This window comes from Hippichthys cyanospilos, chromosome 8, assembly GCF_059441005.1.
Source record: "Hippichthys cyanospilos isolate Australia breed blue-spotted pipefish chromosome 8, RoL_Hcya_1.0, whole genome shotgun sequence".
Taxonomy (NCBI): domain Eukaryota; kingdom Metazoa; phylum Chordata; class Actinopteri; order Syngnathiformes; family Syngnathidae; genus Hippichthys; species Hippichthys cyanospilos.
Genome location: NC_142376.1, coordinates 1513824 through 1541721, shown reverse-complemented (window position 1 = coordinate 1541721; position 27898 = coordinate 1513824). Strand labels below are relative to the sequence as shown.

Genomic DNA, 27898 nt, shown 5'->3' with positions numbered 1-27898 from the left:
AATGTAACATCAATGATGGAAGACTACCACAAAAAACGCACTTTGTTGTCCGCACATGACTGACTGAAAATGGTCGTGCGCATGAATAACAAAGCAGTGTAGCCAAAACAATGAACGCTTCTTGACGTAAAACAGCCGCGGAAGGATATTGCCTCTTTTTATATTTCTGGAATTCGCTTTTGAGTGGAAAGTTGACGAGATGTTTTAAAGGCATATTGTTGTGTTAAGTCTCCCCGTTTTCCTATAGTGCGCTGCCAAGTCCTCCAGCTAAATAAACACACTTTCAATTGAGTGTTGCTGTTGGTTATAATTATAGAAAATGCTCCTCGGCGGCTTAATGTTACAGCTCGTTTGTTTTAGTGTAAAACCAAGGGTGAGGTGCTTGCGTTCATCGCGGCGCTGGAATAATGTATCCTCCTAGAAATATTATTAAAACGGCGGTTTTGTTCAATTACTTTGGGGATTTGCACAAGCAAAAGAAAAAAAAAACACTTCTCAAATGCACCAAAATAAATGACAAAAAATGTTGTTTTTTTTCACTTGTCAAGATGCAATTTCAAATGTTATTTATAAAATAAATGTAATTTGAAGACTATACACTGAAAATGTTTGTCATCTGACAAATGAAACCCTCTCAAAATTCAGATTAGAATGTAAATAACACATTTTTCACTCAGCTGTGAGTCCTTCAAGACCATATAGTACACACTAGTGCTGTATTTTGCGGACTGTAAGGCGCACCTAAAAGCCTTCAATTTTCTCAAAAGATGATAGTACGCCTTATAACCCGGTGCGCCTTATACAGTGCAAACTGCAAGTTTATGTAGTAGTAGTAGTAGTAGTAGTATTAAAGGGTTTAGTGTATTATCAACATAGTTGACTGGCTTATCTGATTTTGTTGACATTCCTTTCAGTGCAACTACATTTAGTGGATGTATAACGGAAGCCCCGCCGCTACTGTAGCTTCTACTCTATGCACCTCATAATGCAGTGCGCCTTATATATGAAAACAGTTTTAAAATGGTCTATTCGTTGAAGATGCGCCTTATAATCCAGTGCCGAAAATACGGTAACTGCAAACAGTCCAAAGATGACTTGAAAGCAATCCGATGAGACTCTTGCATAATGTTTATACACTCCTCAGGGTGTGCAAATTTTTCATCCATGATGTCACCCATGATCTCCTTGAGGAAAACGCACGACGTTTCTCAGCACATTTGAAATTTGCCACAACTAATATCCCAATTTCCCCGCCCTCACGCGTTCTCATTCCAGTTAGGCCTGGGAAACAAGCCAATCTCCTCGCCTCAACTCTTGTTCTTACGCCTGTTATTTTTTTTTTTCCCTTCTCCTTGTCTTCCTCAAACATATCAAACCACGTTTCCTCTCGCGCGCGCCCACCGAAATAGGACTGAGCTGATAATGGCGGGGAAACACACACACACACACACATTAACTTTGATCTAGAATGGCATGTCGTTCCTTGCCTAACCTAATTCCCAATCTCCCGATAAGCGTTTTTTTTTTTTTCGACCATCCTGCCTGCACTCAAATGGAAACTTGCTGTCCCGTTAAACAAGCGGAGATATCATTCTCCGCCAGCGGAGATGGGGGCTAATTTGCCAAGTGCCTCGAAAAATAGTAACCACCTTTTATTTTTTTGATTGAGATTGAAATCACTGCTCTAAGCGCGATTATTCATTGATTTCAAAGCGTGGAGTTTATTCAACTACTACTCAAAACTATCAGAGCATCGTCTTTATTTGAACGCACTCCTTCTGTTTGTCAAGTACGAAATAACCTTGGAAAATAAGTGAAATTTAAGCCTCTTGGCTTTTCGTTCCGCTCCACGAATACCTTTGATGCCTCGCATCTTTGCATATATTGAAGCCTTGAATACCCTTGTCCCTATCGTTTATTTTACTGTTCGCTGTTTTCACAAGTTAGATGACTTCTTTGGCTAACCTGAAATCTCGGTGGATTGCATTTTGTGTCGTCCGTACACTGTACTACAGCCATCCTTTCTGTCTGTCTGTCTGTCTGTCTGTCTGTCTGTCTGTCTGTCTGTCTGTCTGTCTGTCTGTCTGTCTGTCAACCATCCATCCTGTCATATCCATCCATCATCTCTTTCTCCATCCTTCCTTTACTTAACCCGAAACAAATATATAACTTAAGGATATGAACATAAGAATATGAAGAATCAATGAAGATGAGATTTATTCTGATTTGCTGTAGTTTTTACGTTGTTGCCAAAGTATTGGTGCATCTTATACACGGTAATATAGACACATACACCTTAGATAACCTGCACTGTGCAGGAAAGCTGCTAAATACATAATATTGTGCACTCCATGATATTTTGCTATTATCCTCACATGTATAGAGTTTCTTCCACTCCATCTACTCCATAATATACTCAGAATGTATGTCTATTCATTTATTAGTGGTTCATTATTACTGCCCTTATTGCTCTATTACTGTTTTTGTTTTATTGCCTACTTTATTATTTGCTCGATTGTGGAATGTAGTCTGCTCTGAGAAGTGAACAGAATAAGAATTTCATCGTGTGGTATTACTATGCCGGTGACGAGAAAACTCTTGAATCTTGAAATTTCTAGGCTTATGTATGCCATATCTGCAGGATGCGGTCTGTTCGCTCTTAAAGCGACATGCAAGACAATTAATTAGGTTTACTCCCGGTGGTATTTTGCACTTTAAAGGGGTCGCGCGGGTCAGCTTGTTTTTGCTCTGGCACAAGTGACCGTGTTATAAACGGATTGACCCCGTCCAAACGCAGCAGTGGTCTTGCCCGAAGGGGGAGAGAGCGAGAGGGAGAGAGAGAAAGAGAGAGAGAGAGAGAGAGAGAGAGAGAGAGAGAGAAACCAAAACAAAACAAACAACAACACAGAAGGTCCACACTATTACTACAGAAAAGCCGACCGCAGCCACACGTTTTCCTCCCTCCCGAGCTTGTCAAAAACAACTTTTCTTCCGCTGACGCAGCGGTGTTATTTCAGGGCCCGAGTTATTTCTTTTTTCTATCAAAAAGAAAGAAACTATTTCTGTCTTTTTTCCTTCTTTCTTTTTTGTTTTTGACAGGCGAAAAACCCCGCTGAATAACTCCGCCATGTATTACAGGGCCTATTAAATGCAAACTTTTCAATCTGGCAATCAATAAGGCGAGGCGGCGTTGGGCTGGCCCCGCGCCAGACACATTAGAGCCGCCGCCAGAGCCGGTTGCTAGGGAGCCCGGCCCGCTCGGGGGGAAAGAATGTTTAATGTAATAGAATCACATAAATCAACTGCAGGAAAAGTGCTCGTGTCCTCTTCTTCTTCTCTCCTCTGCACAGGCGTTGAACGCCTGTGTTTTGCCCGCCATCAAATCAAGCCCAATTTGGCCTCTTCTGCTATGTAAACTGAGATAAAAAAACAAACAAAAAAAAAACTAATAGAAATGTTTCTTTCTTTTTTTTTTTTTCTTCCCGTGCCAGAACAAACGAGAGCACTTTACGGCTTTGCAGTAATTAAGAACAGGCGCCTACATGCATGGAGGGCTCTTGTCAGCTCGCTTAAACGCACTCGCTATTTGGATGAGTGCGTTTCTGCATGTCTAGTGGCGCATCGCATTCAAATCAAGGCAAGCCCCTCCCCCTTTTCCTGGCGCTCCAGCTTCAAATTGCACAAATGGGATTTGAGTGTTAATACTATACACTTCTCGCTTCAATTAAAAAAAAAAACAAACGTTGCGGCGTTATATGTATTGGAATGAAATTGCTTGAATTGCTGAGAAATGTAAATATTACATGTAAAACAATGAAAAACTTTGTTTTGCGGGTACTTAAATGGTGAAATTTCACCAAAATTGAATTTTTGGCCTTGGTATACTGTGTATAATTTGAACAGTTGAAAGTCGGAATGGCTTGAATCGCTCAAAATATGTCGAAATACGGCATGTATGTGACGCATGAATTAGGTTAGAACTGCAGTTGGTTTGTTTTTTATTTGTACATAAAAGCACACTGTACAATGAAAACGTTATTACTCTAAGCGGCAAGCCCATGAAAAGAAGGCCGCTCGCTGCCAGATAGTAGAACAGCTGCGCGCCGACCGTGACCGTCCAACTCTTTTCTGTTAACATGGCCGCCCGCGATTTAGCTTGTGTCCTCGAGCGGCTTTTTTTTTGAATGCTGGAAAAACGGCAGCGCAATATCCAATATCCTGTGTGCGGGGCGGGGGTGGTGAGTCTAACGCTAATATTTAAATCCAACAAAATTTCATTGCAGCTCTGCTTACCTTTTTGACTTGATGTATCGTTTTAAAAAGTGCCGCTCAAAGGCGGAACTGGATGTCAAAGCTACAGCAAAAAAGAAGGAATCTCATCATCCTAAACGTATTTTCTTTTGTTCAAATCTGTAAGTTATACATATGTGTTTGAGATTCCCCACATTGTGAGCGGTCAGTGAACGCATCACCAGTGTAACATTTAATGCTCTCCAAGCAGTTGTTTTTCCTTCAGTATATCAGCAGGTTTGAAGATTATGTAAATACCGTAATTTCCCAAATATAGGATGTGTATAGTATGCACCGTTATTTTTCGGGTCAAATTCTGGTAACACTTTGGCAAGTGGTTGAATCTCATCTTCCTAAAGTCTTCCTTGTGTTCATACCCGTAAGTTATATATTTATTGCGACACGATATATTTTTGGCCTTCATTTTTGGGAAAGACGTGCGTCATATTTGGGGAATTACGGTAGAATTTAATTTCCCACACACACACACACTTCCGAGGCCCCACTTATTTGTAGGCAGGTAATTACGAAGTCAATCTTCCGTATGCTGTCCCTTTAAAAACAAATTGCGGGCTCCCTCCTCACATTTGCGCAAATAGCTGCCAATGAGGCCAGGGGGGAGGAAAAGGATTTTACGAGGCGAGAGAAGCATAACGTACGACGTGTCAAGGCGCATCGCGGGGTCTTAAGGATGACAGTTTTTTTTTTTTGAAGCTTGACCCGTACTAACCTGCACTAAAAAGCAAGGGGTTGATGGGGTTGGGGCACCAGAGACTTCTGCCGCCTCAGCTTTGCTTCCGCCGTCGTAAACTTGTCGTCGTCAGGTTCCCCCAACTTGTTATGGCCCCTTTGTTTGCCAGTAGCGTGACGCAAGAACTCCTCGACCCTTTCACGTGACATTTTGCAACAATGCCCACAAACACTTCTTTATAGCTTAGATTTATTGAAAAATAAATCCTGTTGAACACAATCATATGATGACAACGTATCCCCAGTTTTAGCATAAACTTAACATTTGTAGCTTATACTTAGCTTGCTTAAATGTTACCATTAACTCATTCAGTCCCAATGACGTTTTACGCATCTTTCATGTGTCAAGTATTCAATCCTAGGTATTTGTTTATCAATGGAAAAAAAGTTCCATATAAGAGGAAGTCATTAGCATAATAATAGTATTGCGTTTTTTTTTTCTTGTCACGTACTTGAAGGCTGACTTCAATAAAACGTGTACTCCAGTCATCTGAGCAGGATGTGGTAAGACCACGTTGACTTGGCAGTCAAAGAAACAAAGCGCCGCGTGTTTTCGCCCGCCACCCATTTGACGCCCGGCGTAACGAGGTCATGGCAATCCGCGACCAGCAGATCAGGGAATAATAAAAAGTCACACACCCCACAGCACAGTATCATCATTCAGGATCATCTTTTCAGGGAGATCCGATAATCGGGACACGAAGGCGAAATAAGCAAACGAGAGCACTGTACTTGTAAGCACCTTATACCGCCTGGTCATTCCTAAAGGTAAACTCTTCGACATTTAACCCCCACAAAAAAAGAATTTTAAATTTGTGCCCCCTCGTCATTTTGTGTGAACTGCAGGAGCTCGTCAGCGGGGATCAGATTTGGTTTTGAAGCTGGTGGTGCATTTGATATCATTCTGCTTCCTTATCATCGAACTGACAACATATTGCGCCGTATTATATATAGCTGGCTGCTTTTCAAAGAAACGTCTTGATTCATCTCACACACGCTTGTGTTTTTCGCAAATGTGTGAGAAAAATAGAGATGGTAAATGCTTTTTTTTTTTCAAAACAAAAAAGAAAGTGTTGCTTTTCTTTTGATCGGATGGCAGGGTCAAGGAAACGAGAACATTATGACAGCAGCCCATCATGCAAAACAAGGCCAAGTCTATTTTTGAAGACACGAGTTTCCGCCTCCAGGTCTCTTATCTCCATTTAATTTGGCAACCAGCTAACGCGGCAAAAAGTCCAGAAACTTAAATACTAGTCCAAAATATTTACTACATATTAATTAATTACACGAAGTATGTCGTTTGGATTTTTCTGTATTTTTTCTGACAAATGCTTTAGCCACAATTCTTTCGTTTAGCCTAGCTTACAGGCTAAATGTTCATTTCCTTTTTTTGGAAAATTTTTGAATAGTGCAGTCATTTATTCCAAGATGCGTTTCCTGCCCAATCACTTGGACTGCCGTTGTTTATGTCACATCGTGTAGTTCGGTTAGTAAAGACGTCAAGAGCAAGCGTCTTATGTTAGCATCATTTTTGGATAGATAAATAAAGAGCATGTGAATGTAGCGCAACCTATGGCAATAGCTAATCGCCCTCTCCGGAGGAACAGCGCAAGCTCGATGTAATAGTTTTCTCCTCGTCTTTCATAAAGCTAAAAATGTGTGTCCGTCTTCGTATTTTGAGGAGATTTGTTTGTTTACTGAAGCGGCTTGGACTGGCTGACGGTGAAGGTGTGAAGGAGATCGTATACGTTGTCGCTTTACAAATGATGGAGAATGACCTTCTTGGACTAATCAAACTGGGTCCCGAACCAACGTAATGAAACTTTCCGAGGACGCGATCGAGTAATCATTTTGAGCTATTGTTTAACATTGTCCAAATCTTCACCTTTCAGCCTTTCAACGATAATTATTCTGATTTCTTTCAAAAAAAACATGGTAAATAGTCAATGACATTTACTGGATTTGTTATTGAATTGAGCAGTCATTTGTTTAGTTGAACATTGAACAGCTTTGTTTGTTAGCTTAGCGTATACATGAATAAGCTAGCCACTTTTCAGGAAAATAAGTAAGAAAAAAAATATTTGAGTAGACACCGGATATTTTTTGTTTATTACATTAATTCATGTGTTTGGCAGTTAGTCCTTCAAGCAGTTTTTACTTTGAGCGGGAATCTTTGTCGATTCGATTCCGATTACGGGGTCTACCGATTTGATACAAAATTGATTATTTTATTTATTTATTTATTTATTTTCTTTCTTCATACACGCCCAGACTTCTGAAAGATATGTAAAAATTTCTTTGCGAGAAATTATTCAAAAATGTGTATACAATATTGTTGTCCAAATATTTGACAGGATTCTTAAAATAAATTTTAATACATCAAATCTTTAAACACTTGTTGGTTTTATTCAGTTAAAATTGATTAAGAAAAAAGAAATATCCAGGCGAAAAATCTTGCCGGGCCGGGAATGGTTTGCAACACTGAAAACGACCTTATTTTTTTTTGCATGAATATCTCTGAGCGCTTCCTGTCGGTTTTCCTCGTGGAGAGTTCCAGCAATAAAAATTCACTTTGGCGAGGTTATGAATAATTTGGAGGCTTAACTGTACACGCATTGAAGATCCCTGTGTGAGGCAGTCCCATTAAAATAGATATTAAAAATATTCAAATGTGCCTAAAGGAATTGTGTGTGCTCTTTGTGACGCGAGGGTGCGCACGCACACACACACACACACACACGCGAGCATTTTTATTTATTGATGACACACGCTCTGCGTGATTGATGCTGTTTTGTTTACAGCAGCGAGTCGCTCTCAATTAGTAGAACGTTCTAGTACATTTTGTCTCCTGCCAGATTGTACAAGCTATGACTCATGCAAATATAATGAATTTATTTAATTGTTGATGTGACGACGCCTCGGCGGGAGAAATTGCAATTTTGGGTCCCCGGGCCCCCCTTTGCACCGCACGCGCCGATGAGCAACTCCCCCGGCCGAGGCAAAAGCCAGAAATCGCGTGGCGTACCTGCGTCGCGGGTGCGTTCCATGTGGTGAGGGGAAGCTTCACGGAAACTTCTGTTGACCTTAGGTGCTCAGTTGCCGGTCTGCCGCCTGGTGCCGGTCCGTGGATCAGAAAATGAAGCATGCTTTCTTTTTTTTTTTTTTAATTGTATTTATCAGTAAATTTGCTAAACAATCGTATTATTAAAACATTTGAGTTGCTGACCTAATACATATACATAACATATCGTAGTTTCCGCACAATTGTTAGGTGGAACTTCCTTTTTATTTATTTATTATTATTATTATTTTTATATAAGGTGCACCGCATTATTAGGCGCATAGAATAGAAGCTACAGTAGTGGCTTGCAGCCAAGATGTAAGAAAAACAAATTACTGTTTAAAACGGGTCAATTTGACCAATATGCACTTGATTATATTTTTCTGGGATTTTCCAATATTCACCAAACAGTTATTACTCAAATATATATATATATTTTTTTAACGGTGCAGCACGCAGTGGGTCACAATGACCCACAAACATTTGTGGTGCACCAAAGAAACAAACATATGAAGAGGGCAAAGTACTTTTTCCTGGCTGGTCTGTGAGAAGAACCAACTTGTGGCCACTGGAAGAATATTTTTGAGATGGGGTGAATGCAAATTATAGCAAATTACACAAGCCGCATTCATTGCTTTCAATCATTTCAGTCGGCGCTCAAGCCACATTGTTCCGATACCGTTCCAATATGCGACAGTGCGACTTCGCGAGGAAAAAAACTTGTCCGTCAAAAGAATATGGATCAAACGGGCTGTTCAAAATGAAACCTTACCACAATCACAAGAGTTCCGCGTCCAGCCCATCTGCGTTAAATTCTAAGTTTCCTTCAGAAAAGAAATGCTTGCCAAACATGGATGGTACAGTTCTTAAGGGTATTTTGTGCGTCTTTGAAAAGTTGGAACAATTTTGAAAAAGCAGAGCCACACATACAGTATAGCAGGGGTGTCAAACTAAAAATCTATTCCCAAAGTGGGACGGGCCGATAAAATCATGGTATATGTTTATAGAACTTGAAAACAACAACTTCAAAATTATTATTCTTTTCTGTCCAAGATGAATCAAACCATTAAAAAAATTACCATTACTATTAATCATAAAATCATTTATCAAAAAAAATCAGCTCATTTTCATGCTTTACAAAATCATCTCGCCGGCTGGATCAAACCAATTTGTGGGCCAGAACCCGTTTGTGGCCCGCGGACCGTATGTTTGACACCCCTGCGAGAGCTAAATCATCTGCAGGCTCCTTTTCTTCTTCTTGGCCTGGTTGCCACGGTTATTTATTTATTTTTAACCCTTGTGCAGTACTTTATTAAATTCCTTCAGTCTTTACACCAAAAGCGTTTCACGCCAAATGAAAAGCATTCAAAGAAGACACTAGGGAGCTGAAATTTCACCCAGATGGCGACAATACATCAAAGTAAATCATAGCACAATGACTTAAGTTTATCACACGACCATCTTGACTAAAATACCGTGAGCATAACGTGGAAGAAAATGACCCAAAAATGGTCAAATCGCCATATTGCTTAATTTTGCCTCCGTTTGATATAATTGTGTATTTCTGTCCCAGCAACACACTTGTCGGCTAATGACTCGCAGGGGCTTTTGATTACGAGGAATAATTGATTGTGCATGTTGCATGCTTGGAAGAGAAGCAGAAATGTTTGCTTTGATTGCAGAGTAGAATTTAATGCCATTGCGTAACATCTTTAGATGAATGCGTATGTCCCCGTACATTCTACAAGCTCATTTATTTGTATTTATGATTGGGCCGCTTTTATGTCACGGCAGCATGTAAACTGCCGATTATATAAGATTGAAATGTGTGCAAAGGCTCCGGCTCATGGCAGCTAATATGGCTAATGACTTGTGATAAAAGTGGCGTGCTAAATCATGTCATAGGTTTGATCAAAAGGAAACTTGTGTAAGCATAAAATTTGCTCATTTAGTAAGGTTAAATAGTCAGAGCAAAATAAGGATTAATAGCTACTCTCAGCTAGCCTAGCAAAGCAAATTCACTTTGGTAAAAACTGTGTGCCAAAACAGATTTTCATCAGAATCGGAATTCTCATTTACTACGATTTAAATCGTCATGTGAAGTGTAATTGCAATAAAATAAGAATGTTCATCCTTTTTTAGTTTCAGGCACTTTGATTCACTTTTTTCTGTTTTAGACGAAGCTGTAAGCCTCCATATAAACGCTGTAAAAAATAACAGTTGTTGAATGTTGATTTATATTGCTTTTTTTCTTTTGTTTAATGTTAAAAAGGATACAGAATTAGGTATACTAATACAATGTTTATAGATAATATTATTTATAGTTGGGCGAAAGGTTTTCTGTAAAATATAATTGAGAAGCACTGGACTATACTTAATACCATGTTACAACTGTGACAGATAATGCTCATATTTGCAAACGTTTCATGCTTTGCCCACGCTCTCAATTGAGCTGCCCACTGAAAAATATTTGTATTTTTCACGCGGGCGACCAGTGGAGCAGAACCGCTGGTCTAAAGCTATTGATTGGCGAACAAACAGAATCACGGCAAGTTATGGAGTGCAATCGGGCTGTCGGAAGCCCAACGCGGCCGCCGTTTAAGAGGCGGCGTTGGCAAAACAATCCAAACGCGGCCACCGCCAATTAGAAGGCTTAGACAAACACACGCATGGCCTTTAATTGGGAAAGAGGTCGGTCGCCCTGCGAGAAACAAAAGGAAATTTCCAAAGCGCGCACCAATGCGCAGGCCCGGGCAAATGCCTTTGTATGCTTATTAAAGCCCCGCGGCGCGCTCGGCAAATTGAATGTAATCAAGTGCGATGCGGACTTGAGAGAGAGGGATGCAATAAAAGCCGTGACACTTGAAAAGCAAGGCGCCGCAATACCTGCGAGCCAAAACTGTGTCAAGCTCGATATTGAATGCGCGCAGGGTGTCGGCGCGCCGCACGTTTGGAATAACGTCTCATAAATCTGCCGGCTTTGGGATTTTCCCAGGGAATACGTTGTCGGATGAATGCTCGCAGAAAAGAACAATCTTTCTGCATGGTTTCATCACAAATCGGAATGGCTCCGTAACACGCTCCCCGGAATAATACATTTGGTACCCCTACTTGCGAAATTCATTCATTGCGGACCTCATTTGGGAACGGGAATTTTTCATAAGTAGGGACGGTCTTTGCATGTAAAAGGCTTAATCTGTTCCAAGACAAAATAATGAGAATTTATTTAAGTTTATGTAGTTTCAAATACTTTCATGCATTTGGTTATATTTTTTCCGTTTTAGACTAAGCAGTAACCCGTGTAAACGCTGTAAAAAAATTCAACAGTTGTTCATTTAAAGGTAATTTACTGCTTTTTTCTTTTGTTAATGTAAAAGGACACAGTTTTAGGTATACTTGTACAATTTTTATACATAATAATCTCATTCATAGTCAGTTCATCGTGTGTGTGTGTGTTGGGGGGCGAAAACTTTTCTCTTTCTCTTTCAAAATATACAGTTTGAAAACCATGAGATGCTTCTTTTTTTATGTACAGTAATCTACATTGCGAGGTCCTGCTTAATGAAGCCCGTCAGTCAAATTCCTCGCGCTGTTTTGCCTACGATATATCTGACTCATATCTGATTTGTATCCAGGCCACATGGAAGCAATAAATCCGAATTGAAGGACTTGAACCATGTCGTGTAAATTCAGCCCAAGCTTCAATGACGTATCATGAAAATCAACCGTTTCCTTAGCGCTGCATGGCCTTTTTCTCCGCATTTGTCTGTATAAATCATTAAGGCAGACATATTATCTTCTTGAGAAATAAAAAAAAAAGAATGCCGTAATTTGGTGGTGTATATTTTTCCCCACAATTTTGAAACACTTTCCAGATGTCTTTCTGGCTTTCGTCAAAATACCCCTAGGACCAAGTATTACGGCACACTTTACACCAGGGCTGCATCATACACGTGGCGTAAACGCAAACTTTACAGCTACGTTACATTATTTTCTATTAAATTGCCTGTTTTGAAGCGTGAAATACCGAGTCAAACCGAGTATTACGCTTACGATCGAAAAGCGGACTTGATTACATTATTATAAGATGATCAGAATGGAGTTAAAACATCGGATTTAGGAAATTTTATATATTTATAAATGTATTTATTTGGGCAGCTCGGTGGATGAATTTTAAGCGTCAGCCTCACAGTTAAGGGACCCGAGTTCAATTCCAGCTTGCTCCGGCTTTCCCGAGTTTGCATGTTCTCCCCGAGCCCGCGTGGGTTCTCTCCTGGCACTCCAAAAATGTATATTGGACACCCTAAATTGTCTGTAGGTGCGATTGGGTGTGTGGTTTTTCGTCCCTGTGTGCCCTGCGATGAGCTAAGGTAAAAATTGAGGTGTTTACGTGGAAGTCAAGATTTTCTTTTCGTCCCACAACAATGAAAACTTGTGGTTAATGCTCTGGATAAGACCCACCATCAATGAATGGCCTATTTTATGTTTTCATACATAAGGCGCGCCGCATTATAAGGCGCACAGAATAGAGGCTACAGCAAATGAATTTACTTTTATTTTGACAGGTCAGGAAGAGGACGGCAGGAAGGTTCTGGTCCTGAGCTACCCGCAGTACTGCCGCTACCGCTCGGTGCTGGTGCGGCTGCGGGAGCAGCCCACCTCGCTGCTGCTCAACCACACGGTGCTGGCGCTGGGCGGCATCGCGGCGCTGGGCGCCAACACGCGCATCCTCTACTGCCGCGACACCTTTGAGCATCCCACGCTGCTGCGCAACGACAGCATCTGCGACCACTTTGGTGAGTTGACTTTCTTCGGCAACGTTATTAGCCGCGGTTGCAGTGGCAAATCCTTTGCCATTGGGCATTTAAAAAAAACAGGAAATGGAATTAGCCTTTTCCAGGATCCCATTTGCTCAGAAAGGTCATGGGAAGAAAAAAAGAAAAAATCAACCCTTGTTGCGCAATCGGCGTTCCAGTCGTTTTAAACGGATTATCCTCGCATTGACGTTCATTCTTAGAAATTATTTTCACTTTTTCTCAGCATTTTTTCCTATCAGACACTTAAATATTGGGGCAAAAATGATATTTTAGTTATTTTAGTTTATTTTTAATATTTAATTATGATAACTTTTTCCATCAGATTTTATATATAAAATAGTGTAAAAATTGTATATAACCTTTCTTCAAACAACTAGGGTATAAAGTGCTTTAATTTTGATACTAAAGCACCAAAAGCCATTGCTTAGGTTAATGAATTACTACATTAGTATAAGTAGTAATAAGTATTTTAGGTACTAAAAATGCATGCGTTTTAATTACGGAAATCAGGAAAGTAATTGATTATTTTAGTAAAAAAGTCATCAATCTAAGTCGCAAAGTGCCTAAAGTACCAAAAGTAATATGTTTAAAGTAATTGATTAATCTCATGAATTAAGTACTAATGTAATCGATTACTTGGTAGTTACCAGTACGTACTTAAGTATTCAATTACTTTAGGTACTAAAAAAACTAGTAGTTTAATTCCTTAAATCACCAAAGTAATTATTTATTTAAGTAATGAAGTACTCAATTTGGGTAGGAAAATAAACTAAAGTACCAAGAGTAATTCATGTATAAAGTAATTGATTAGTTTCATGACTTAAGTGCTAATGTCATTGATTACTTTGGTAGTTACCAGTACGTACTTGAGTAATCAATTACATAGTCACTAAAAAGTAAAAAGATTACTATAAATGTTAAACTTTATACATTTAAAGTCTATGTTGTAGGCAGTGTGTAATTACTTGCTTTATTGATTATTTTATTTTTTTTTATAATAGATTTAAGTAAAAACCAAAATGTGGCCCTGTTTGTGCTTTTATATTTTTTGGATCAAAATGTCCCCACATGCCAATGGGGTCGGTCGTTCGGCGACCGCCGTTCAAACAGCCTCACCTATCGTAAAGTATTGAGGAATTTTGGGAAGTGCCGGAACACGTCCGCACTTCTGAACTGCGCACACGGAAGCAAATAAATCTTGTGATTCATCTCCGCACTTTCACAATAACGGTTCGTCCTCTTGGAATGTCATTGATGTCGTTTGTGTTTTGGCTTCTGCCCAAATGTGACCCGCCGCACATTAGAAAAAAATAAATAAATAAAATAACAATGATGCAATGACAGCTAGAAATCAAAACTAGCGAGTGAAACGCTGCCACGCGATTTGCAACATTTAAGAAATGTGGGAAAAAATAAGAAATTGTCTTCAATTTATCCACCGTATAAGCGGCGGGAATATTCTGGATCGCTGCTTTATTTTACTTTTTTACCTAACATTGAATGGTTTGATTGGGTGAAAAATATGGAAACTGTTTAATTTTTGCATTCATGGGAACGAAGGCTTTTTTTTTGGAGACTGCAAAGAAAAGTGAACATATGTGGAATGTGGAAAAACACCAGCTCGGATGTTTTGAATGAGACCAACATTTTCAGCTTGGAATAGTTTGAGTCACTTGAGGCAGATGAACGAAGACATGCATCAACAACCGCTGGAACCATATGAAAACTGAGCCGAAAGAATTTTGGTGCTGGATAACTTTAGAAAATTTAGAGAGGAAACACCTTTTCCCTTTTTTTTTTTGTTAAATTGGAGTGACATGAGAGCTGTTATTTCTTATGTGGGGAAAACTACCGTATGTCTCAGAGTAGGGGGGCCAAGCTCACCACACAGTCGTCACTACTTGAGTAAAGAAAGCTTGGGAGAATATCCCAAGTAAGATGATCAGCAAATCATTTGACTGCCCGTGGAAGAGTAACGATTATATTTGAAAAAATAATGAGGAAGAAGAAGAGCGAGTTTTAAGCGTGCCTTGGAATGGGAGGAGCTGTTTGATGTGCCAGATGGACAAATTCATATTCAGCTGTGTCAAAAACGAACCCATCGAAACTTCAAATCCTTTTCTTGTCGTAACGTCATTTTCAGCATTTGCGTCTATGCGCAAAGTGGTGAAATTTTGTCATTTTAATAACACGTTTTAATTGGACAGCCATTATCTAACCACTATAGACTTAGAATTGCGTTTTTGTCAAGTTCACCCAAATTGCTGTAAATAAAAGGGGAGGGGGGGGGGGGGGGGGTCGACTTATAAGCGAGGTGGACTCGTACTCTGAGAAATACGGTAGTCAATTTTGAGCCGCTACATAGCCCAGAGGTGTAGTCATTTGCCTTGTCAGAAAGTCATTTTCCAGGCTTGGCAAAATAAATTTGCTCCAGCAAGGGCAACATCCTGTGGCCGTTGTTTGGCCACTTTTAAGCGCAAAGTTTATTTTGAGCAGCCGCGGGGGGGCCCGTCTTTCTGCATTTGCACTTTTACAAGCACCCACCACCCCCTAATACATGGCTTTTTTTTTTCCATTGACTTGTTTGTGCTCGACAAGCAACACAATTTCCATGGCGGGCCCCCGGGGGCATCTGGCTTCATATTATTAGCACATTTGGCCGCTTTGCACATACGCAAGCCGTCATTTCCTGGCTCTATTATCCACTTTTATGAGGATAAATAGCAGCGCCGGAGTCATGGCGCCCAGCTGTGACATAATCAACTTTTTTCTCGGACGGCACCGAGCCCGTGCGCTCGTCAGCTGGTCGGCCAGCGTGTGAAATACAGTCAACAGAAGAACAAAAAAAAAACAAAACTGTGCGATCGAGCCTATTCCTGGCGAGCGACGATCCTGCGTTCAACACAGCGGCGCAGTAGGTGTGAGAGGCGCATTGATTATATAAGTGGCGGCGGCCATTTCTATTTATACGCCGTGATTTATTCCCATTCGTCAAGGAGAATTTGTGCTTTTATCCGACTCCATCTGCCCTTCAGGCTTTTAAAGCACTCCGAACGGGAACAGGAACGCTCTTCTTGGCACTTGACGCGCACGCCAATGGCACGCTTGTTCGGAAATGAAATCTTTTCTGGGCTGTCCAAACGTTTTGTGTTAACATGGTAAAAATAAATCAGTGGTTCCTGAAAGACCTTTTTCAACTGGGACAGTATGCTTGGAGTATCAGCTGAGGGCCTTCCTTCCCTCACCGTGGGAGATATGTTGGAGCGTCTTTTTGTCTGCGCATTTGCGGGAATATTTTTTGCAGACTTGAGTCGAGCCCTTTGTTTGGGGCATGGCCGGAGATTCCAGTTTTTTTTCCTCCTCCGTGTAACCTTATCTCTGCTAAGTTCTCGGAGTGCTCGGCGAAACGCATCCCGGCGGGCCCTGCTGTCTGTCTCCCCATGTCAATCACTTGTGGTGTATGTTTCAAATATAGTAGTGAGCAAAAAGTCGTACGAATAAATGAATATCAATATAAAAATATATACAAAATATATACATTGTCATAAATTGATTAATTAAGAATAAATTGCAATAAGAAAATTATATGAATAATATATAAGTCCATATATTAGCCTTCAAATATAGGGAGTGAGAAAAAAAAACGTATGAATGAATGTATAAAAAATATAATATATAAATTGTAAAAAACATAATTCAGAATAAAATTGCAATTAAAAAAATTCTAAAAGACCAGGTATTAGCCTATCCTATGCTAAAAGAAATGTATAAATTGTCATAAAATTGATTAGTTAATAGTAAAAATAAATAATATAAGCCCAGATATTTGCCATCAAATACAGGGAATGAGCAAAAGTCGTATGAATAAATGTAAGATAAAAATAATAATGTATAAATCATATATTAAATATAGATTCTAATGAATTCCTAATGAGAATAACACTGCAGTAAAAAATAAAGTAAATATCAGCTCAAGTTTCTACGAACGTAAATCGCAGTGGCGAACTATTTGTAGCTGGTGACTGAGTTGTGTGCCATTTTTCAGCGTGCGCAAATCGAAAGCATTTCAAGCACGCCCTCAGCAGATGCCGCCTGGATTTTTTCTAAGGGCCCACTCTCAAGGGAAAGTTCTCCCACCTCCTTCAATCGGCGGAGCGGCGCTGACCCCGGCTTCCCCCCTTGTGTCGGAAACCCAACTCTCACGCGGGCTTAAGTCAACACACGAGCGAGCGAGCGAGGCGGCGGCGTGGGGATGTGGCCAACAAAAAGCGCCGCCTGTCGTCGAAGAACGTCACCTCCAGTAAAGTCCCCGTCTGCTGCGTCCGACGGCGTATTCCGAAATGCGCCCGCTTGTCACCAAATTCCTCAGCCGTCGCCGCTTTTATTAAGCGGGGATCTCCGCTAGAATCTTTGCGCATCCGCAGTAAAGGCCTTTTATTGCTCCGAAAGATTAATATTGTCGCCACTCGCTGGATGAAAAACAACCTGTGGACACTTTGGCTTCATAAATCTTCCCGCGCGCCAGTGTGCCTGGAGGAGGAGCGTGGGGTGGGGGGGAGGAAAAAACACACACAAAAATGGGCCATGTTTCACTCCGTGAGATCACATCCCCCTCTAAAAAAACATTGACTCCCGCTCGACATGAACTTAAAGCATGATGTCACTCTTTCCACAACTTGAGCCGCCGGCTGGCTCGCACTTTGAAACATGAAATCGCATTGGCCCCGATCAAATATGCATGCATGTCATAGATAGGGCGCTTGCAACTGGGGCTAGCCAATTAATGCAATTCATTTGATTAACTTATCAAAGATCAAAAGGTTTGAAAATCCTCCCAAAATGAAGGCCAATTGTATGGCTGCGCCCTATAAACGTTAACTTAAAAATGAGATTTTTTTATTATTTGCCACATCTTTCTATAGGAAGATCTATCATCCGGGCTTTTTGATATTTTTGATGTGTGATATGTGGAGAAGCATACAAAAAAAAAAAAAAACACTTGGAGGCTAAAATATTGCATAAATTGTCAAAGCGTGTCAATATGCCATCCTGCCGTCCCACCTAAAAGCTTGCAAACGGGCAGTCAAGAGCTACACCTTATAGGTGTCAAATTTAGCCCGTGTTGGGCTCATTTACTGCCATTCAAAATTAAAAATATCGTTAATTTTTGGATATATTGAAAACCCGATGTCTTATGCATTTCCCCTGATTTTTGCAATAATCCTTTCAAAGGCAACTCGCCAAAAATCAATAGAAATTTTAGTGTTAACACCCCAAAACCACCAGGCGGCGCTAGCGGCCAACTTATGACATTTGCAAGCCTTTCAATGACTTCTATGATTGGCTTAGCCTGGACTCCATATTGAAAAAGTCTTAATACTCTAATTATGACATAACAAATATGCCCATATCAATTTCATAACTATATAACTATACAGCGTAGTTATATTTGCTCTCATCACATTTTTACAATTTTTGTACGTAAAAAAAATTAAAAAGCCGCAGCCAGTAGCACAATAAGATTTTCAAAGGTATTAAATGGAGATGAAAAATAATTTTGTCAAAATAAACTGACTATCCATTTAGGCAAGTTATGCAAGAGCTGTGCAGATTTCATTTTGCATTTTTAACAAGCGTCGAAAGTACAGCAACAAACGCGGCGTTGTGTTTCCTCTTCATCAATTACAAGTACAGTCGTGGCCAAGATTCCTTGGCGCTGACTCAGCTTTTGTGTTTTTGCTTTTCATGTCTGAGACTCGCTTTGCTTCTACATTGTATTGTCGAAAGTTAACCAGCTTTTTAAAAATCAGGCTACATTCATTTTTTTCTGCCTAGTCAATTAGGTCAATGTTCTAAAAATACTGACTTGTCTGTAACAAATTGTATTGTGTTCTGGAATTTCTTTGTTTAGCACAAACAATATAATAGAAAATAAAACAAAAATATTTTTTTGAAAAAGCAGAGATGGATTCAGGCTGGACAATAAATCAAAATAATTTGATTGATATATGGTTTTAAAAATCGAGGATTTGCACAATAATTTTGGGGAGAAATTTTGAAGAGCTTTAGGTACTGTAGAGAACTATAGTACGCTATTTACCTGTTGTTTTCATTTAACGTCAATATGAATATTGACTTCAAATATTGGTTATTGAACATCTTGAATACTAAATGAATAATGTTAGAAGTTATAAGAAAAAACAATAATCATGATCATCTGAAGAATAATAATTAAAAAAAAAACCTCTCCTCACCCCTTTAAGTTAATCATATAAATTGCAGCGGTTGACAATGTGAACGCAGTTCATTTGTTTACCTTGAGATGGTGCTGTTGGTGGGCTTTTTTTTTTGTACGTTTTATCGATACATTTCCAGTGATCTCGGCATCATTTACACATCCACAGAAGCAATATAATTTATTTTTGGATAATTGTTAAGTGCTTCCAGTGTGATGAATTTTTCTTTGACGAGGGTTTGTAAGTATAGGTATACCGCTGTACATCAATCCCATTTACATCTTGGGCGCAGTGGCTTATTTGACATTTTGTCTCGCTAATGGGTGCTTGACAATTGGGTGACGTCACTCGCTATCACTGTAAAAGGTCAGCGAGTCTGGGGAAAAATAATTTCCATTAGCCTCCAACGTCACTCGGGCTCGCCTCTTGCTTGAATTTTTGTCAAGATTACCGGGAGGTAAACAAGCGTCTGTGCGGCTTGGCTGAGGTTAATTGCATCGATCCAAGATAATTAGCTCGCAAGAAGTAAAAATAGCAGGCAGGTATTTTTTTCCGCTTTCATTTCGATTTAAAGGTCCGCAAATCTTCACGTCTTAGAAAAATCTGCAAAAATTACATTGATTAAATGGATTGTAACTGAATCACAAATGCAGTTCGTTTCAATACAAAATGGCAATTAAATGCAAATGAGTACTTTATCAATGTAAACCTAACATACAGCAAAGGGAAATATCTGGCACAAACAAAAATCAACAAAGTTTGTTGAATCAACAAACAAGCTACTTTTGGGCATATCTCATAAATGTCACCATTCTCACAAAGAACAGTCATGCGGCAGATTTCACAGAGAAAAGGAATGTTTGTATTAGCGACAGTGACGGCTCTCAATTGAAGTCACGCCGTCCTTCCTCACCACAAATGTGATATCAACGGCGGCCAGAGGCGGCGCCAAAAACAAACAGCAAGCCAAACAAAGCACAAATAAATCATAGCTCTATAACTGTTAAAGGGTAAACGAAATCCGTTCCAAACATCATTATTTCAGGTGTGGCCCATACCAGTTGATCCACGGACCAAAACCGGGCCGAAAACTGGCAGTTGGAGACCTCTGTTCTTAACCCTCAGCAGGCTTTCCGTCCAAACACAAAGTTAGGCGTTTCCGATATTTTGCACCCTGGTTGTTACCAAAATTCCATCGTCACTGCAGCAGCGTACTCGCGGCTGCGTGACGAGAATATGCGCTGCCTTCACACATACTCTGGAATTGAGACATTTGTCGTGACAAATTGGTAACGGTCATCAGTTGCAGTCAAATTTCAATGTTCCCGTCAAAGAAAACTGTGTGAGTCACGGTTTTGCAAAGTCGATTCCCCAACTGGCCCCCTCCGGAAGACAAACAGCCGAGGAGCCTGTCGCGACCTGAAGTGACTGACTCATTAAAAATGAGCGCGGCGTACAGGTGGAGGCTCGTTTCTCCCCGCTTCGCTTTACATGACGCCGCAAAATCCAGCCTGGTGTATTACAGCGCTCGCGCACCTTTTCCAAATGGGACAGTACGCTTGGTATATCGGCTGAAGGACACTCGCACAAACAGATACACACACACACCACATCGACCGTCACACTCTTACACAAATGAATACACACAGCACATCGACGCATGTGCAGGGATTGTTTTTCCATACTTGAGCGTAGCGCGACCTGTCAGTCAATTGTTTTGTATGTTTCTTGGAGGGTTCGAGCTCATTAAGTCAAATTTTGTTGCCTAGTACTGCAGGTGTAATGACAATAGCAAAGTCTGTCTGTCCGTCCGTCCGTTCGTCCATCCGTCTGTCTGTCGTGCATCTGTATTAGCTAGATAGTTAGCATAGATAGATACATAGCTGGAATAGCTAGGTAGAGAGCTAGCATAGATAGATGCATGCTATCTATGATGGCTATCTATCTGTCTGTCTGTCTGTCTATAGTAGATAGCTAGCATAGACAACTAGCTATTTAGCATAGATAGATAGATAGAGTCTATCTATCTATCTATCTATCTATCTATCTATCTATCTATCTATCTATCTATCTATCTATCTATCTATCTATCTATCTATCTATCTATCTATCTATCTATCTATCTATCTATCTATCTATCTATCAATCATCTAATGTATTTAGCTCGCTAGCTAGTATCTACCTGCCTTTATCTATCTATCCATATATGGAGCCATTGATATATCTACGTATGTAATGTATCAACACGCCAGAGATTACAGGAGTCGGAGGAAGCTTGTTTTGCCTTGGAAATGGCTCTTTTATAATGAATTATAAATAAGATACCCTACAGCGTACATGATAAATCGTCGCGTAAAGAGATGATGCCGTGGCCTATTTTATGGCGGCAATGATTGTTATTTATAGGCGCGTTGCGCGGCTTTTCCCGCAATGATGGCGTCCCCGTGATTGGGCTCATTGGGTCGCCTCAATCCCATCAAGTGTAACTAGAGCGTGATCTATTAGAATACATATGTTTTATTGATGTGTTTATCCCACCATTCATTTATTTATAGGTCGATGCTGAGATTTTTCTCCTTCCCTCCCTCCCTCCCTTTCTCTGCCAGTAATGAATAGGATCAGCCTTGAAGCTTATCCAGCGCTCCCTTTCATAGCCCACCCTTCCATGCCCCCCCCCTCCCAAAGCCAAATTGAAATCTTTCTTTCAAGCCCGCAGTCCCACTGAGCGCTCGCCGCAGTCTGTCGGCATCAATGATGCGCGCGCCGTTTTGAAGGTGATCCCGTTTTAGCAAACGCTGCGCCCGTTATGTAAGGTTTGAACGCCGCTAGAGTTTGTTTATTTTTCTCGGGAGCGCTTTGGGTGACACGCTCGCGTATTTACGAGCTGTTGTTGAGCAGCAGGGGTGAAGGGTGTCACATTTTGTTTGCGCGTGGTAGAAGTAGGGCGATTATCGGCGCCGGTATTTGGCAGTTTGACAAAAACACGCATTGGCCGTTTTAGAAATCTAATGGACAATACAGTTGTAGATTACTTTAAAGCCGTGTTAAAACTGCTTAGGGAAATTTCAACATTTCTGTGTCAGCCCTAAAAATACCGTAATTCCTCAAGTGTAGGACGCACCTGTGAATAGGACGCACTGTTAATGTAGCCGTACCCCAAATTAAGAAATCTATTCATTCACAGTTTTTCATGTTTCGAAACAAACGCTTTAGATGACAAATTCCGAATTCTAAGTGCAGTTGAGCCAGGACAGCGTCAAGTCCTTCGCATTTCAACCAGTCCCAATTTGAGTTGAGATATTTCGATCTGCCGGAGTTAAGCCCCCACGTTAGCGTTGCATAATGGCAGTGTGGAGCTAAATGCCGAGGCGGTATTATTAAGTCGACAGGGGTCGGCACATTCCGTGTCGCTCGCTTACATGTGGTTTAAGATTAGTTGGCGCTCGGAGGCGTCATGAGGTCGTCACAAGACCGCTACTTACCCCCTCCCGCCCGACCCCGTCGCCAAATAATGTCAAATCAGTTCAATCCTTCCAGGCTCAGACTGTCATCAAATCTTGATTAACGCAGCGGGCCTTGTTTTTAAAGATTATTAACAGTCTTACTGGCGTACGGAAACAAGTCAAGGGGCGTGGCCTAGTGAAAGACATCGGGAGTGCGTGAGGGTCCTGACATGGGAAATTCGGACGTTAGCGCAAACCAAGTGGCGCTTGAACTATTTCGGAATTTTTTTTGAAACTAAAAGAAAGTCAAACAAGAACGCTGTATCATTACTGCCACCTAGTGGTGTTTTGTGTGTATTACGGAACTCGCCTAGGCAATTGCTGTCTGTTTGATAGTTATGTGACCACTTGGTTGGTTAATTGATTACTAATAACTCGATCATTTTATTCAATGTCTGTGGATTGTGGTTACCGCGGGTATTTTTTCATAACGTAATCGCTTGCGATAAATGAGGTAAATTGGCTAATTAGTTTGCTAGCTCCATAGCCTGTCATTTTTAGTATGATACTCTGCTAGTTCGGCTAGTGTTTCATTTGTAAGTTTGCCGGGTTTGTTTGTTAAATCCAAAAGAACTTTTGGCTAGTTTTGTTTGCTAATCTGCTGGCTCGTTTGCCAGTTAAATTGAAAATAAGCACCGTAAATCAAGATGAAAATAGACTTAGCTTTTGCCGTATTTGCCGGCATCACGTGTGATGATAGAGGTTATGAAGTCGTTTGTTTTTTTCCTAGGACATATTGGTCAAACTCCATATTGTATCACTTTTTGGGGCGCTCCCGATTCCACTGTAAATAAGCGTCTGTCAGATGTTGCCCTGCAGAGCGAAAGCTTGAGCCTTGAGAAGCCAACGCATACACACACATAAACACACTGGCACAGGCGCAGAGCGCCGATGAATCAGATGAGAATGATTTTTTTTTAATCCGCGGCAATAATAAACTTCTTTGAAGGCCTTAATTGGCCCTTCCTGGAACAGCACAGTTTTGCTTCATTTGATCTGATGAAAGCGTAATGTTGCCTCTCTCCCGCTCCCCCCGGGGAGAGCATGCACAACAGCGCACAACTAATGAATTAAGAACACACAGCTCCCCCTTTTTTTTTTTTTTTCCTAGTATTATGATTATTTTCTTCGGCTCGCCCTCCCAAATGACTTTCGTAATAAGGCAGCGAAATTCACACTGAAGCGCCGTCTGCTAAATTGCTCTCATTTGAACGCCCGCGTGTGCGCGTGTGTGTTTGGATTGAAGAAGACTGTTGAACGAAAGTCGAGATTCGCGGAAAGGTGGGCCAAGCAAGGTCGCCCGGAAAATGGAAAGGGAGGGGGCGAGTGAGCGAGCGCCCGTTCCCAAAACGTTTATCGTGAAGCCAAGGTCAGCCAATCAATCCGCTAATCCGCTGGTTCTTCAGCGCGCGCTGGCGACCCCTTACGAGCCCGCCGTCCAGGGTTGGCCGTTTCATAAATAATCAGCACTCCTTTTTAAACTTGCCTACCTACGTATGGGAACTGTCACAGACAATTACTGTGTGTGTGTGTATGTATATATATACACATATACATATATATACACACACACATATTTGATCAGGAGCACAGCAACAGGGGTGACGGCGTCCTCCTCATTTCAAGCCGGCGTGTCATCAACACGAAGCCGAAATAAGCGTTTATTTTGGGCTCCGCTCGTCGGAGTTGGCCGTGGAAGCGCCTGCAATTTGCTCGGCATGTGCGGCGAGGGCGAATTTGGATGCAAAGGCGTCTGGTGTGTTTGTAACAGCGGTCAATGAAGAGCGCGAGTGGGAAGTCCACTGAGTCACGAGGGAGGGGGGCGGCGGGGGGTAGAGAGAGACAGACAAAAAGAACACTGCCAGCCCTGCACACAACACATTAGAATTTCTTTTTCATACGTCAACTCGTTCACTGCCGTTGACGGCTAAGGACGTCAGAGATTGATCTTTACTCTTTTGGCAGCGAATACTGCTATTGACAAGCTTTCTGGCAGTGAATGAGTTAATATTGATGCAGCAATAATATTATGATGATTTCACTATTGTATTTTGAGTTATTTATCCCTTTAGGCACCAGATTTTTTTTTTTTTTTCATAAAAGTGATTTGTCTCACCACTTCAAAAGGTTGTAGCTTAAGAATGTTTAGCCTTAAAGGGATACTGTAAAAGTTGCTTTTTGTCTTTGGCACAGTGTTATTCATACAATAAATTAATTCAAGAATTTATTTTGAAATATTTAATTAAATTATTTGTAAGCATCACTTTATAATTATTTGATTGAATTTTTTGTGTACTCATACTTTTGATCAATCATGAAAAGATATTTGAATTATGTAATGGCATTTTTCGTATAAACCCACGACAGTGTGTGTGTGTATGTATATGTATATGTGTGTGTATATGTATATATTAATGCGTGGTATATATTTGAGTGCTTTTAAGGGTTGTGTCCCAGTAGTATTGTTCCCCAAATGTCACTATATTTATAGTAATCTTGTCATTATAATATTAAGATTAAATTGTACTAATATAGCTAGATTCCAATGAGGCTACCCGTGCTCATAAAGATGCCCGACAGTTGTGTTTATCAAATATGTGCAGGGAGGACAATAAGCGCGGCTGCGATGCGGGCCCGTCGCCATGGCAACGGTTGCCATCTGATGATTGATAATTGTCAGCTGACTGGCAAACGCACCGACAGAATGTTTGCGATAATAGCTTTTTAACGCAACCGTGCATAATGATTTGCTGGCGGCGGCGGAAACGGCGGCGGAGGGTGGAGGAGGAGGCGGCGTCCCCGCCCTTTTCTAATCACATTTGCTGCCACTCACGCAGCCCAAACACAAAAGACAAATAGATGTGCAAACGCGCCTCAAACGAATGTCTTCCTTATGACGCCGCTAACATGAAAATGTGAAAAATGCTCCCATTGAGGACAAAGAAGCAGATGCACCGTTTTTTTTTTTCTCTCTCTCTTTATTGCAACGCGAACACGTGAGAATATAAAGTGAGCGTAACGGGCAACGCGGCGGCGGGTGCTAAAGATGAGAAGGCATTTTTACGAGGCGGCGCGTTTGTGTGCATAAAGTTCATGTTTGGGAACTGGATTGATATGAAATTGGATTTATTCTCCGTGTGCCTCACTGGGCTTTAGGGCAAGCAAAATATATTGTTGTTATATCGTGGTTTGATGGTTGCCTATTTAGTTATTTGCCTAAGTAGTTAGCTAGCTAGCTAATTGTCTTTTTACTTTTTGACTATTTGACTTGCAAACTAGTTGTCATTTTTTGAGGACTTTGTTGGCTAGCTAGATAGTAGTCTACTTGGTAGTTTGGTGCTAGCTTAGTGGGCTCATTTTTAGTTACTTGAAAGTGTTGGCCAGTTTTTGGTGAGCAAGCAAACTATTTTGTTATAATCGTTATATGGTGGTTCAATAGTTGGCTGTTTTGTTAGCTAGCTAGATATGTAGTTGCCTATTTAGTTAGCTAACTAGCTTGTTATTGTCTTTCTCACCTAGTTGGCTATTTGGCTCGCAAAGTAGTTCATTTCCTTCAGTTTCGATTCCTTTAGATAGGAAAAAAATTGTGCACAGAGGGAATATTATAGGTGAGAAAAGATTTCTAAGCTATAGAGTTCATTGCATTTTTTCTTCCCCTGAAGAATATTACACAAATTTGGCAGCCACTTGTCACGTTGTTTTTTTTTTGTTTTTTTTCTGCTAAATGTTTTGGTTTTCAGTAATGTCCCGCTGTGCGTTTTGTAACCTGTTGTAAATTTCCAGCATGAATTTGTCTGGGCACGCTCGTCTCATTTCATTGACAAATCTCCACCATGAACTTTATCGACCGAGCCACTCGTATTTTTTTTACATTGTAAACAAACATGCGCAATACTAGCATTCCAGTTGCGTAAAACATACAGTATGTGGGTCACGCGTTTGTGTTAGCTGCACTTTATCGCCACCTGCTTGAAGGCACCTTTTAAAACAGATGCGGTAAGACAAGAGTGTTCAAAACTTTTTCATTTCAGTACATACTGTCTATAAGAGGAAGGCTGCTTTTGACAGGAAGCCATGTAAAGAGCCCTCAAACAATTGGTCACGCCGTGACCAATTGGGGCTGAGCAGGGCGGCCTGTGTACTTCATACACTGACGACAGAGAAGACTATACCTACAGAGGATGACATTTGACTTTTTTTTTTCTAATCCGTCATTCGTCAGGCACTGGTCTACTCTCAGCTCTCAGCACTCATTCTTTTTTCTGTTTAAGTACTTAGACTTAAAGTTAACACCATGTCTGTCGTTCTACGGTTACACTGCAATTGAAACACAACACAGTAATATAAGTGTAACACGAAAACCCTAGGCTATAATACGCCATCATGTTTAATACAGTCCGTCAATGCTGATGAAGTGCCCACCTCTGTTAGTTAATGAGTTAGTGAATTAGTTTTTTGTCCATTTGTTTTCCGCACATGATCTCTTCCGAATTTTTTTATTTTGGTCCGTCCCGCACAACTCAGCGGCGTTTCGCCTAAAAATGTTATAATAAGTCATCGTCTTGCGGTCAAGTGGGTGAGGCATAAAACCTGCAGATGGGGACCAAGGAAGTGGTCAGCGTACGAAGCAATTTCTGCTTCTTCCATGTGGCGGTAAACGTCAACACACTTTTTAAAGAGAAGAGAACATCGGATTACAAGAGGAAAAATATCGAAACATCCCCCGGTGCTTGAAAACGTTGGCTTTGTTCCTGGCCTGTTCTAAATGTGGGCGTAAATCAATGGGACGGCCGCTAGCCTTACGCAAGCGGCCACTTGTTGGCCACACAACGCGGCGGCCTCGTTTTTTGGAGCTGTTGTTGTATCGCTCGATCAATACCTCGCTGTTGTTACGTGGCGTCATGGTGCGCAGCTGGGAGTTTAAAAAAATAAAATAAAAAACAAGCAGGCCCACTTATGCAATGTAGGTCACTGGGGGCGTCACCTGAGGGGCTAAAAGCAGGTGTCACTCAAATGATGGTATGACTTTTTGATGCCTTGTCTCATTCCATGTTTAAAAATGACAAAATTAACAATAAAGAAAAATGAAATAAAATATAACAAATAAAAAAAATAGGTATGGGCCAATAGAATTTGATGAATTTGTCAGTTTTATTTTGTACTTTTTTGTTCCTGTACATAGAGAAACAACAAGCTGAGGTTGAAAATTTCTTTTTATTTTTTATTTTTTTAGTAATGTGG

The 27898-nt window shown here is 40.7% G+C and overlaps 1 protein-coding gene across 1 annotated transcript in view; it reads left to right on the top strand.

The window, feature by feature from the left end:
- arid5b (AT-rich interaction domain 5B) overlaps positions 1–27898 on the top strand; it is a 73959-nt gene that overhangs the window by 30637 nt on the left and 15424 nt on the right. Inside the window, exon 5 of the mRNA XM_088421579.1 lies at positions 12667–12897. Coding sequence (XP_088277705.1) covers positions 12667–12897 — 231 coding nt within the window. The remainder of the gene's footprint in view (positions 1–12666; positions 12898–27898) is intronic.